The following is a 14,441-nucleotide window of genomic DNA, read 5'->3' on the forward strand; positions in this document are numbered from 1 at the left end:
TCTTGACACCTACGCCTGTCCAGAGACCCAGGACCCTAGCACCTACCCTCTCCAGAGACCCTGGACCCCGGCACCAACACCTGTCCAGAGACCCAGGCTCCCCGGCACCTACCCGTCCAGAGACCCAGGGACCCCGGCACCCAGCTCTGTGCAGAGTCCCTGGAACCCGGCACCTACGCCTGTCCTGAGACCCAGGCCCCGGCACCTACCCCCGTCCAGAGACCCAGGCCCCCGGCACCTACCCCTGTCCACAGACCGAGGCCCCGGCACCTACCCCTGTCCAGAGGCCCAGGACCCCAACACCTACCCCGGTCCAGGACCCCACATCTAGCCCTGTCCAGAGATCCAGGCCCCCCGGCACCAAGCCCTGTCCAGAGACATCAGGTCCCCCGGCACCTAGCCCTGTCCAGAATCCCTGGACCCCGGCACCTACCCCTGTCCAGAGACACAGGCCCCCGGTACCTACCCCTGTCCAGAGACACAGGCCCCCCGGGACCTACCCCTGTCAAGAGACCCAGAACCCCCGGCACCTAACCCTGTCCACAGACACAGGCCCCCAGCACCTATCCCGTCCAGAGACGCAGGACCCCGGCACCTAACCCTGTCCAGACACCCAGGCCCCCGGCACCTACCCATGTCCAGAGACCCAGGACCCTGGCAGCTACCCCTGTCCAGAGACCCAGGACCCCGGCACCTACCCCTGTCTAGAGACACAGGCCCCCTGGCAACTGCCTCTGTCCAGAGGCCCTAGAGCCCAGTACCTACTAAGTCCCAGGCCCCTCGGCACCTATCCCGGTTCAGAGACCCAGGGCCTCCGGCACCTAGCCCTGTCCAGAGGCCCTGGACCTCGGCACCTGCCCCTGTCCAGAGACCCAGGCTCCTCGGCACCAGCCCCTGTCCAGAGACCCAGGCCCCTGGCACCTACCCCTGTTCAGAGACCTAGGGCCCTGGCACCTACCCCTGTTCAGAGACCCAGACCCCGGCACCTACCAGTTTCTAGAGACTCAGGCCCCCGGCACCTACCCCTGTCCAAAGACCCATGCGCCCCGGCACCTGCGCCTGTCCAGAGGCCCAGACCCTCGGCACCTGACCCTGTCCAGAGGCCCTGGACCCCTGCACCTGCCCCTGTCCAGAGGCCGAGGACCCCTAACACCTACCCCTTTCCAGGACCGTACACATATCCCTGTCCAGACACCAAGGCCCCCAGCACCTACCCCTGTCCAGAGAACCAGGCCCCCAGTACCTACCCCTGCCCAGAGGCCCTGGACCCCGGCACATACCCCTGTCCGGAGACCCAGGCCCCCAGGCACCTAACCCTGTCCAGAGACCGACCCAGGCCTTCCGGCACCTGCCCCTGTCCAGAGGCACTGGACCCTAGCACCTACCCAGGCCCAGGGCCCCAGCAACTACCTCTGTCCAGAGACCCTGGGCTCCCGGCACCTAGCCCTGTCAAGATGCCCTGGATCCCGGCACCTAACCTGTGCAGAGAACCAGGCCCCCGGCACATATCCCTGGCCAATGACCCAAAAAAAAAAACACACATGATTATCTCAATAGATGCAGAAAAGGTCTTTGATAAAATTCAACACCCTTTCATGCTAAAAACTCTGCATAAACTAGGTGTTGACAGAACTATCTCTAAATAGTAAGAGCTATTAATGACAAACCCATAGCCAGTACCATAATGAATGGGCAAAAGCTGGAATCATTCCCTTTAAATCCAGCACAAGACAAGGATGCCGGCTTTCACCACTCCTATTCAACATAGTATTGGAAGCTCTGGCCAGAGAAATCAAGCAAAAAAAAAGAAACAAAGTGTATTCAAACAGGAAGAGAGGACATCAAATTGTCTCTGTTTGCAGACAACATGAGTGTATATTTACAAAACCCCATCATCTCAGGCAAGCAGAGAGCCAAACCTTGAGTGAACTCCTCCCATTCACAATTGTTACAAAGAAAATAAATTACCTAGGAATGCAACTTACAAGGGAAGTGAAGGACCTCTTCAAGGAGAACTACAAGCTACCGCTCAAAGAAATAAGAGAGGACACAAACAAACGGAAAAACATTCCATGCTCGTGGGTCGAAAGAATCATTATCGTGAAAATGGCCATACTGCCCAAAGTAATTTGTAAATTCAATGCTATTCCCCTCAAGCTACCACTGATTTTCTTCACAAAACCAGAAACAACTACTTTAAATTTCATGTGAAACCAAAAAAGAGCCCGTATAGCCAAGACAATCCTAAGTCAAAAGAACAAAGCTGGAGGGATCACACTACCTGACTTGAGACTGTTCTAAAGAGACACAGTAACCAAAACAGCATGGTACCGGTACGAACTAAATATGTAGACCAAAGGAACAGAACAGAGACCTCAGAAATAACACCACGCGTCCACAACCATCTGATCTTCCACAAATCTGTCAAGAACAAGCAATGGGGAAAGGGTTCCCAATTTAATCAATGGTGCTGGGAAAACTGGCTAGCCATATGCAGAAAACAGAAACTAGACCCATTCCTTACATCTTACACAAAAATTAAGATGGATTAAAGACGCAAACATAAAAACTAAAACTATAAATACCCTAGAAGAAAACCTAAGCAATCTCATCCAGGACATAGGCAAGGGCAAAGACTTCATGACTAAAACAGCAAAAGCCATTGCAACAAAAGCCAAAATTGATAAATGGGATCTTACGAAAGAGTTTCGGCTCAGCCAGTCTCTGCCCCTGTCGAGAGACCCAAACCCCTGTCGAGAGGCCCAGGACCCCCGGCACCTAGCCAGTCCCAGGCCCCCCGGGACTGGACATACCCCTGTCCAGAGACCCAGGCCTCTGGCACGTGTCCCGTCCATAGACCCAGGACCCCGGCACCTGCCCCTGTCCAGAGGCCCTGGACCCTGGCACCTACCCAGGCCCAGGTCTCCCGGCACCTACCCCCGTCCAGAGACCCAGGACCCCCGGCACCTACCCCCGTCCAGAGACCCAGGCCCCCTGGCACCTACCCCCGTTCAGAGACCCAGGCCCCCCAGTACCTGCCCCTGTCCAGAGGCCCTGTACCCCGGAACCTACCCAGGCCCAGGCCCCCCGGCACCTACCATCGTCTAGAGACCCATGCCCCCAGAACCCACCCCGTTCAGAGACCCAGGCCCCAGCACCTGCCCCTGTCCAGAGACCCAGGCCCCCCGGCACCTACCACTGTCCAAAGACCCAAGAACCCTGGCACGTACCTGTGTCAAGGGACCCAGGGCCCCCGGCACCTGCCTCTGTCCAGAGACCCAGGACCCCCAGAACCTACCCCTGTCCACAGACCCAGGCCCCCCGGCACATGCCCCTGTCCAGAGGACCTGGACCGCGACACCTACCCAGGCCCAGGCCCCCCGGCACCTACCCCTGTCCAAAGACCAAGGCCCCCTGGCACCTGCCCCTATCCAGAGGCCCTGGACCCCGGCACCTACACAGGCCCAGGCCCCCCGGCACCTATCCCTGTCCAGAGGACCAGGCTCCCCGGCACCTACCCCTATCCGAAGACTCAGGCCCACGACACTTACCCTGTCCAGAGACCGAGGACACCTGGCACCTAACCCTGTCCAGAGACCCAGGCCCATGGCACTTACCACGTCCAGAGACCGAGGAACCCCGGCACCTACCCCTGTCCAGAGACTCAGGCACCCCGGCACCTAGCCCTGTCCAGAGGCTCTGGACCCCGGCATCTACCCCTGTCCACAGACCCAGGCCCCCGGCACCTACCCCTGTCCAGACACCCAGGTCCATGGCACTTACCACGTCCAGAGACCGAGGACCCCTGGCACCTACTCCTGTCCTGAGACCCGGGCCCCCGGCACCTCCCCTGTCCAGAGACTCAGGACCCCTGGCACCAACACCTGCCCAGAGACACCCGTCCCCCCGGCAGCTACCCCTGTCCAGAGACTCAGGCACCCCGGCACCTAGCCCTGTCCAGAGGCCCTGGACCCCGGCATCTACCCCTGTCCACAGACCCAGGTCCCCCGGCACCTACCCCTGTCCAGAGACCCAGGCTCCGGGCACGTACCCCTGTCCAGAGATTCAGGAACCCCGGCACCTACCCCTGTGCAGAGACCAAGGTCCCCCAACACCTACCCCTGTACAGAGGCCGAGGGCCCCCAACACCAACCCCTGTCCAGCACCCTGCACCTACCCATGTCCAGAGACCCAGGCCCCCAGGCACCTACCCTGTCCAGAGACCCAGGGCCCCCGGCACCTAGCCCTGTGCAGAGGCCCTGGACCCCGGCACGTACCCCTGTCCAGAGACCCGGGCCCCCCGGGAACCTACCCCTGTACCCAGACCCAGGCCAGCCAGCACTTATCCCTGTCTAGAGACCCAGGCGCTCCTGCATTTGCCCCTGTCAAGAGACCCAGGCCCCCCAGAACCTGCCCGTATCCAGAGGCCCTGGATCCCGGGACCTACCCATGTCGAGTCCCAGGCCCCCAGGCACCTGTCCCTGTCCAGAGACCCAGGCCCCAGGCACCTACCCCGTTGAGAGACCCAGGCCCCCGGCACCAGCCCCTGTCCAGAGACCCAGGCCCCCGGCACCTACCCCTGTTCAGAGACCCAGGCCCCACGGCACGCGCCCCTGTCGAGAGGCCCTGGACCCCGGCACCTGCCCCTGTCCAGAGGCCCAGACCCTCGGCACCTGCCCCTGTCCAGAGGCCCTGGACGCCTGCACCTGCCCCTGTCCAGAGGCCGAGGACCCCTAACACCTACCCCTTTCCAGGACCACGCACCTATCCCTGTCCAGACACCAAGGCCCCCCAGCACCTATCCCTGTCCAGAGAACCAGGCCCCCCTCACCTACCCCATCCAGGGACCCAGGCCCCTGGTAACCTACCCCTGCCCAGAGGCCCTGGACCCCGGCACATACCCCTGTCCAGAGGCCCTGGACCCCGGCACATACCCCTGTCCAGAGATCCAGGCCCCCCGGCACCAAGCCCTGTCCAGAGACATCAGGTCCCCCGGCACCTAGCCCTGTCCAGAAGCCCTGGACCCCGGCACCTACCCCTGTCCAGAGACACAGGCCCCCGGTACCTACCCCTGTCCAGAGACACAGGCCCCCCGGGACCTACCCCTGTCAAGAAACCCAGAACCCCCGGCACCTAACCCTGTCCACAGACACAGGCCCCCAGCACCTATCCCGTCCAGAGACGCAGGACCCCGGCACCTAACCCTGTCCATACACCCAGGCCCCCGGCACAAACCCCTGTCCAAAGACCCAGGACCCTGGCAGCTACCCCTGTCCAGAGACCCAGGACCCCGGCACCTACCCCTGTCCAGAGACCCAGGCCCATGGCACTTACCAAGTCCAGAGATCGAGGACCCCCGGCACCTACCCCTGTCCAGAGACCCAGGCCCCCCGGCACCTACCCCTGTCCAGAGACTCAGGAACCCTGGCACCTAGCCCTGTCCAGAGGCCCTGGACCCCGGTACCTGCCCCTGTCAAGGGACCCAGGCTCCCCGGCACCTGCCCCTGTCCAGAGACCAAGGCCCCCCGGCACCTACAGCTGTCCAGAGACTCAGGACCCCGGCACCTAAACATGTCCAGATACCCACGCCCCCCAGTCCCTGCCCCTGTCCAGATACCCAGGCCCCCCAGGCCCTGCACCTGTCCAGAGACCCAACCACCTAGGCACCTACCCCTGTGTAGCGACTCAGGCCCCCCAGCACCTTCCCCTGTCCAGAGACCAAAATCCCCAAACACCTACCCCTGTCCAGAGACCCAACCCCCAGCACCTACCCTTTCCAGAGACCCAGGATACCGGCGCCTACCCCTGTCCAGAGAACCAGGACCCCGGCACCTACCCCTGTCTAGAGACACAGGCCCCCCGGCAACTGCCTCTGTCCAGAGGCCCTAGAGCCCAACACCTACTAAATCCCAGTCCCCTCGGCACCAACCCCGGTTCAGAGACCCAGGGCCTCCGGCACCTAGCCCTGTCCAGAGGCCCTGGACCTCGGCACCTGCCCCTGTCCAGAGACCCAGGCTCCTCGGCACCAGCCCCTGTCCAGAGACCCAGTCCCCTGGCACCTACCCCTGTTCAGAGAACCAGACCCCGGCACCTACCAGTTTCTAGAGACTCAGGCCCCCCGGCACCTACCCCTGTCCAAAGACCCATGCGCCCCGGCACCTGCGCCTGTCCAGAGGCCCTGGACCCCTCCACCTGCCCCTGTCCAGAGGCCGAGGACCCCTAACACCTACCCCTTTCCAGGACCATGCACCTATCCCTGTCCAGACACCAAGGCCCCCCAGGCACCTACCCCTGTCCAGAGATGCAGGCCCCCAGCACCTACCCCGTCCAGGGACCCAGGCCCCTGGGCACCTACCCCTGCCCAGAGGACCTTGACCGTGGCACATACCCCTGTCCAGAGGCACTGGACCCCGGCACCTACCGAGTCCCAGGCCCCTCGACACCGACAACTATCCAGAGATCCAGGCCCCCCGGCACCTACCTCTGTCTAGAGACATAGGCGCCCCCGCATCTGCCCGTGTGAAAAGACCCATGCCCGCGGCACCTGAACATGTCCAGATGCCCTGGACCCTGGCCAGGGTACCCCTGTCCGGATACCCAGACCCCCCGGCCCCTGTACCTGTCAAGAGACCCGGGCCCCCCGGCACCTACCCCTGTGCAGAGACCCAGGAGGCGGAGGTTGCGATGAGCCGAGATCGCGCCATTGCACTCCAGCCTGGGTAACAAGAGCGAAACTCCGTCTCTAAAACAAAACAAAACAAAATTAGCTGGCCATGGTGCTGCATCCCTGTGGTTCCAGATACTCAGGACGCCAAGGCAGGAGAATCGCTTGAACCCGGGAGGTGGAGGTTGCGAAGAGCCGAGATCGCGCCATTGGACTCCACCCTGGGTAACAAGAGCGAAACTCTGCTCTTGCTTTTTTTTTTTTCAGGCTGGAGTGCAGTGGTGCGATCTCAGCTCATTGCAACCCCCGCCTCCCAGGTTCAAGCGATTCTCCTGCCTTGGCTTCCTGAGTAGCTGGAACCACAGGCATGCACCACCATGGCCAGCTAATTTTTTTTTTTCTTTGAGACGGAGTTTGGCTCTTGTTACCCAGGCTGGAGTGCAAAGCCGCGATCTAGGCCCACCGCAACCTCCGCCTCCCGGGTTCAGGCAATTCTCCTGCCTCAGCCTCCTTAGTAGCTGGGATTACAGGCACGCGCCACCGTGCCCAGCTAATTTTTTGAATTTTTTGTAGAGACGGGGTTTCACCACGTTGACCACGATGGTCTCGATCTCTTGACCTCGTGATCCACCGGACAACGCCTCCCAAAGTGCTGGGATTACAGGCGTGAGCCACGACCCTTGGCCTTTTTTTTTTTTGAGACAGAGTCTTACTCTGTACCCCAGGCTGGAGTACAGTGGTGTGATCTCAGCTCATTGCAACCGCCACCTCCCAGGTTCAAGCGATTCTCCTGCCTTGGCCTCCTGAGTAGCTGGAACCACAGGCATGCAACACCATGGCCAGCTAATTTATTCCTTTTGTTTTTGCGGCGGAGTTTCGCTCTTGTTACCCAGACTGCAGTGCAATGACGCGATCTCGGCTCACCGCAACCTCCGCCTCCCGGGTTCAGGCAATTCTCTTGCCTCAGCCCCCTGAGTAGCTGGGATTACAGGCACGCGCCACCATGCCCAGCTAGTTTTTCGTATTTTTAGTAGAGACAGGGTTTCACCATGTTGACCAGGATGGTCTCAATCTCTTCACCTTGTGCTCCACCCGCCTCGGCCTCCCAAAGTGCTGGGATTACAGGCGTAATCCACCACGCCCGGCCTTTTTATTTTTTTCTTTGAGACAGAGTCTTACTCTGTCTCCCAGGCTGGAGTGCAGTGGTGCCATCTCCGCTCATTGCAACCCCCGCCTCCCAGGTTCAAGCGATTCTCCTGCCTTGGCCTCCTGAGTAGCTGGAACCACAGGCATGCACCACCACGGCCAGCTAATTTTTTTTTTTTGGGATGCAGTTTGGCTCTTGTTACCCATGCTTGAGGGCAATGGCGCGATCTCGGCCCACCGCAACCTCCGCCTCCCGGGTTCAGGCAATTCTCCTGCCTCATCCTCCTTAGTAGCTGGGATTACAGGCACGCGGCACCTTGCCCAGCTAATTTTTTGATTTTTTTGTCGAGATGGGGTTTCACCATGTTGACCAGGATGGTCTCGATCCCAAAATTTCCTACGTCCCGAAGTTTGCCAATGAATACGGAGCAGAAAGGGAAGCAGGTCACAGCGGGAGGCGCAGCCGTCCTGAGGCCGCCATGCAAGGCGCAAGGAGGGTCAGCCCCGAGGCCAAATGGACTGGGTATGTCCGCTGAGCGCCCTGGGTCTGGGAAGATAGTGGTGAGCAAGCCAGATGACCCCTCACCTTCCAGAGCCCTGAGTCCTGCTGACCAAACAGGCTGACAGGCCCTTTCGCTGTCCTGGAGGCCTCTGCAGGTGCGAGGTGGCTGCAAACGGAGAGTAAAGGCACTCTAGGGTGGGGAAGTGGAGCCAGCTCTCTGAGCAGGAGACGCTGAGTACAGGGAGGAAACCACCGGAGAAGGGACACTGGGGAGGGATGGTTGGATCCTCTCCAGTATCTTTTTTTTTTATTTTATTTATTTATTTTTTTAAAGATGAGGTTTCACCAAGATGGCCAGGCTGGTCTTGAACTCCTGACCTCAGGTGATCCATCCACCTCGGTCTCTCAAAGTGCTAGCATTACAGGCGTGAGCCACCGCACCCGGTGCCCAGTATCTCTTATAGGGGACAAGGCACATCTGGAGCCTCATCACAAAGGCAAGACAGTGGCCAAATTCAAGGTCGCTGCAAAAGAGTTGCAGAAGAGAGAATAGATTTGGCATTTGGAGAAAATGGTGACAATCACGAGCACCTACGCGGGACTCTCCATGGGTGGTATCTAAGTAAGTGCTGTCTCTGCATGAACTAATTCCACCCTCCTATTAACTCATTCTGCATATGGGGAAACAGAGGCATGCAGCATTTACATCACTTGCAAGGTCTCAGGATTTGATCCGCGTGACCTGGTTCCATGGTGCAGCCTCTCAGCCTGCCCTGATGCCCGGGCTCAGAGCAAGACTCCCAGGACAGGGGTCCCAGCAGCCCTCCCTCCCTGCACAGCAGGGCACCTGTGCTGCACCGTTTCTGTCTGGGAATAGGACATTCTGACACTTTCCTGCCTCTTCCAAGGTCCAGCGCTTACTCTATACCCACCTGGGAAGGGAGGAAAGTGGGTTGAGCAACAAACTCTTCCATTTTGGGGGAGCTCAAAACCTTGGATGCTCTGAGAGCTGAAGTCCAGGGACAGCAGTGGTAGCTTCTCCTGGTGACCACTCTGCTTAAAAACTTCATCATGGCCGGGCGCAGTGGCTCAAGCCTGTAATCCCAGCACTTTGGGAGGCTGAGGCGGGTGGATCACAAGGTCAAGAGATCGAGACCATCCTGGTCAACATGGTGAAACCTCGTCTCTACTAATACAAAAAATTAGCTGGGCATGGTGGCCCACGCCTGTAATCCCAGCTACTCAGGAGGCTGAGGCAGGAGAATTGCCTGAACCCAGGAGGCGGAGGTTGCGGTGAGCCGAGATCACGCCATTGCACTCCAGCCTGGGTAACAAGAGCGAAACTCCGTCTCAAAAAAAAAAAAAAAAACTTCATCAGATCTGTAGCTTCAGAGCCCCCCTGGACCCCATCCCTTACCTCCACCAGCTGTGGGTGGGTCCCTGGGGTGAGGCTGTCCTCCCCACCTGCACCCCAAGGGCTGAAGGGTTAAGAGGAGACCAGCATCATTTATACAGAGGGATCCTGGGGGCTGAGGCCTGAGAAAGCCGTGCACAACCTCTCACCTTCTTCCCAGCTATGGCTAGGAGTGTCTGGCCTTGCCTGTGTCACAACCAGCCCCAAGTGGGGGTGAGGGATGAGCCCAGTCCCCAGGGGAAGCGTGATGGTAGTCTAGGTCTCATCATAGTTCTGGTAGAGGTGGATTAATTTGAAGATGATGAACCTTAAGCATCTTTCTGATCTTGCTTTAAGTAAATACTTCTGAACAACAGCAATAACAAAACAGGGTGATGGGAAAGCCGCGCTACCACCTGCATTCCACCCGAACCACGTGTCCTCCCGTCCTCCCCTGCGCCACTTCTTCCTCACTAGGTCACTGCCCCACGAGGTCTCCCACAGGAGGTTTACAAAATAGAACACAGACGATCCAGCTCCTGCCTCTCACTCTGAACTCCTCCCAAGACTTTAACACCCAGCCCTTCAAGGTCAGGCACAGCCCCTGCCCCTCACTCTGCGGGTACCTGCCAGAAAAATCCTTCTTTTTTGTAAGTGGAAGTCCCCTTCTGGCTTTTCAAATCCCCTTTTACCCTCAATCCTGTATTTCAAAATTCATCCCAGCTTTCCTGTAGTAATTAACAAAAAACAAATATGTTAAATTCAATCAAAGTGAAGGTCTCGGAGAAGAAGCAGGAACTGAGTTTCCCGAAAGGCCTCACTGAGGCTTTGCTGATTTTGCTTTCCTGCGGTGTCTCTGCTTGGACCCTGGGAGCTCACAGGCCGTGTCGCGGCTCTTATCTTTAAGGACTGGTTAAAGCATGACTCCGCTTGAAAGGCACAGAGTTGGCCTTTCAAAGGTCCCGGCAGTGGGATAGAGACGCATGCGTCAAGTCTCATCTAAGTTCACATGGGCTCATCTCTCTGTCCCAACGTTATCGCCAATCTAAGACCCTTCAGCTGATCACCTGAGTTCCAGAACTGTCCCGTGCTCTCTCCGCCCTTTCCCATGCCTTTGTTGAAGACCGGTGTTCTGAGGAAACAGATGCCGTGTGGAAATGGCTCAGGTCTTTAAAGCCCTGGCCGGAGGAGTGGGGGAGGGCTGGGCTGGAGCTCAGGTGGATTTGTTAGATTGCCAGAGTGACGTGGACTTCCTCAGAGGCACGGGCCAAGGTGCGTGCTCACGCTGTCTCCTACTTTCTCTCATATTATAGACAGACAAATAGACAGATGGATAGATAGATAGACAGACAGATGATAAAGATAGATAGATAGATGATAGATTAGATAGATAGGTGATAGATAGATAGATAGATGATATAGATAGATAATAGATTAGATAGATAATACAGATAGATGATATAGATAGATGATATGTAGAATAGATAGATGATAGATTAGATAGATAGATATAATATAGATAGATTAGATAGATATAATAGAGATAGATAGATAGATTAGATAGATAGATGATAGGTGATACATTAGATAGATAATACAGATAGATGATAGGTACGATAGATAGATAATACATACATAGAATAGATAGAGATAGATGATACATAGAGATAGATACATGATAGATACAGATACATAGATGATAGATATAAATCCATAGATAGATGATACATAGAATAGAGATAGATAGATGATATAGATAGATAGATAGAACCCCAAGCAGCCTCTGGCTTGGCAGGCATGTTTTCCAGCAGAGAAATTAAGGCCACTGTCCCAGTAGTGGTCTTGGGGCTCAAGGGATTTGGTCTGCGCAGCCACATGCTTCAGCCTCTGGACCCCGGGTCGTCTGATAAGGTGTTCGTGTGGGGACTGGGGTGGAAGAGGCGTCTGCACAGATGTGTTTGAAATGGCTGACACATCGCCAGTGCTCAGCACCGTCAGCTGCTATCACCATTCATTCATTCTTTCATTCAGTTGTTCATCGTTCAACAAGCCATTTTAAAAATGTGCGCAGCGTACCAGAATCTCCGCTAAGCATTTAAAGAGGCAGAATGGAAGTTATTGATGGTAGTGAAATGAAGCTGGGAGTGCACGCTGAAGGCCTCCTGTGGGCTTAAAGAACATGTGGAAACCACACATTTTAAATAGGGAGGGAGAAAGGGAGAGGCTCCCGGTCCCCTGCGTAGGGACTCGTGTGCGCCTATTTACTGTAGTTGTGTGCCACTCCTGCTCACAGCTACCGCAGAGGAAGCCTTCAGCAAATGTGAAGAAAGAACAAAAGAGACACAGTGTAGAAGGAAAAGAGAAAGCAAGGGTGAGTGAGAAATTGAGGGACAGAGAAGAGAGTAGAGGAGACAGCCAGAGAGCCCACACAGCCCGGAAGGAAGGCACTGGGTGGAACCTGGCAAGAATCCGAGCCTAACCCTCCCTTTCGAATGGGCAGGACTTCATGATATTTAGTAAGCAGAGGCCTTGCTCTGTAAGAGACAGAGAACCAGGCAGACAGCAAGTCAGCATTCCAGGACCCAGAGGAGGCAGACGTGGTGGCAGGGACCTGGCCTCTGAAGGAGACCCAGGCTGCCAGAGAGGCAGGGAGTCCGGGCCTGTCCCCTGTTGGGAAGCGCTTCCTCGGCTTCTGCCCGTCCCTCTCCCTTCCACCCACCATGCTGACAAAATACTTCCTAATTTGGAAGCGTTGTTCCGGAAAAGAGCCTGCTCATTTCCTCTTAAGTAGGCGGGGAAGCACTAGCGTCCTGCAGCATCGGAACCCGTAGGAGCTCTCTCGGCAGTGCTGGGAGAGGGGCCAGTCTGTGCCATCATGAGCCGTGGGTGGCAGGCAAGCATCTCTTTTCCAAGAGAGAAAAACATCAAAGGCCTCACAAATGGTGCCCAGACTCGTTCTGCATAGCATCTTTGTGAGACCCTACGTTCTTATGATGACTGATTTTGCCTGAGAAAGAAAAAAATTTAATTTTACTCTGACATGCCAAATCAACGAATCATTTTCACATAATATTCAGGCAAAAAAAAAGCAAACAATTTGCCGGAATATTTAAGAATCTATCCACATCTACAGCTTTTCCCGGCAGCCGCACTACGGCGGGATCCCTCCATACCGGAGCGGAGCGGTGGCGCGGAGCAGGCTGTGGACGCCTGTTTGTTTTGTTTGCTGCAGCGCAGCGAGCGTTTCTGTGGTACCCAGTCTGTGCTAGAAGTGTATGTCAGCTGTAAAGGGAACTGGAAAAATGGCCCACCCTCTGGCTGGAGAGGGGAGAGAGTGTGGGAGAAACAATGTAAGAGGTCTGCAGAACTTGACCCCTCCCAGCCTCTCCCACCTGCCAGCCTGGCCCTCGCAGTGAGATGCAGGCTGCCACGCTCATGCTAAAGCCTGGGGCAGCTGGGCTCAGCGAGGCAGGCACCCGTCGAGCGAGGAGGAACAGGGATCAGCAGTGACCCCAGTGGCCGGCAGGGAGCCAGGTGCGTGTGACAAGGACAGCAGAAGCCGTGGGTCAGGGTCAGCGAGGGTCAGGGTAGCATTTCTAGGAATTCACTCTGTTGGGTGCTGTGCTGGCTGCTTCTCACATGTTCTTTCTTTCTTACTCTCAGCACAGAGATTCCAATTGCAGCAGGATTGTGGAAGCAGCCAGGGAGGCGGAGGGGAGTGGTATCTTCTAAAAGCATATCAGTATCCATATGGTTTCAATAATAATCATAATAAACCAGTGAAAAGTAAAACAGGGCAAAAATCTTCACAGGCAGGGAACCATGTCGAGAGTCCAAGAAAGCACAAGCTTAAAAACCCTGATAGACATTGTTTTGCCCCAGCTTGGTGAGGAGGGCATGGTCCCTGCCACCACCCGCACCCCACCCCCACTCCCGCTTTGCAGATAAACCATGTGCAGGAAGTCAAGCTGGCAGGTTGAGGACAAGCTCAAGCCCAGGTGTCAGCTGCACAGCAGGGCTCCTGCTCTCCTCTGTCCTCTTCTACGAGCACCTCTGGGCTTAAAACTCAAGGAACTGGATGGAGAGAAGTTAATGGTCAGCAGCGGGTTACACCTTCTTTCATCTGCCTTTCCGTTCTTTCGATCGGTAGTTACTAGCATTCACCGGCCGTGAGTCCTCGACGTGGAGAGGCTCAGAGCCTGGCATGCACATGACCCTGAACTCAGATGCAGAGCTTCTCCCCATGACGATCTGCCTCTCACAGCAGGGTCTCCTGTGTTTCAGGGCATGAACTACCTGGAGGACCGGCGCTTGGTGCACCGCGACCTGGCAGCCAGGAACGTGCTGGTGAAGACGCCGCAGCATGCCAAGATCACAGATTTTGGGCTGGCCAAACTGCTGGGTGCAGAAGAGAAAGAATATCATGCAGAAGGAGGCAAAGTAAGGAGCTGGCTTGTAGATCAGCCAGCATTTTCCTGACACCAGGGACCAGGCTGCCTACCCTCTAGCTGTATTTCTAACTCATGCAGGGGAGGACGCTCTCCAAACATTCTGGGTGAGCTCACAGCAGCTGCTGCTGGCAGCTGGGCCAGCCGGGGTCTCCTGGCAGTGTGAGACAGAGCTGCTTTGGGAACGGGGCTTGCTGGGACAGTGAGTGAGGATATTATCCCCAGGTGATCATTAGCAAAGGTTACGTTTCAGCCTCTCCCTGGAGGACATAAACCCCCTTCAAAAGC

The 14,441-nt window shown here is 56.7% G+C and overlaps 2 protein-coding genes across 2 annotated transcripts in view; both read left to right on the forward strand.

Annotated features, from left to right (window-relative positions):
• LOC135271865 (germinal-center associated nuclear protein-like) overlaps positions 1-14,441 on the forward strand; it is a 190,296-nt gene that overhangs the window by 17,705 nt on the left and 158,150 nt on the right. The gene's annotated exons all lie outside the window — the stretch shown is intronic.
• LOC135271862 (epidermal growth factor receptor-like) overlaps positions 1-14,441 on the forward strand; it is a 33,722-nt gene that overhangs the window by 6,339 nt on the left and 12,942 nt on the right. The window contains 1 exon segment of the mRNA XM_064369881.1: positions 13,973-14,145. Coding sequence (XP_064225951.1) covers positions 13,973-14,145 — 173 coding nt within the window.

The sequence above is a fragment of the Aotus nancymaae genome, unplaced genomic scaffold (assembly GCF_030222135.1).
Source record: "Aotus nancymaae isolate 86718 unplaced genomic scaffold, 86718_ANA_hifiasm-v0.15.2.pri h1tg000094l, whole genome shotgun sequence".
NCBI lineage: Eukaryota > Metazoa > Chordata > Mammalia > Primates > Aotidae > Aotus > Aotus nancymaae.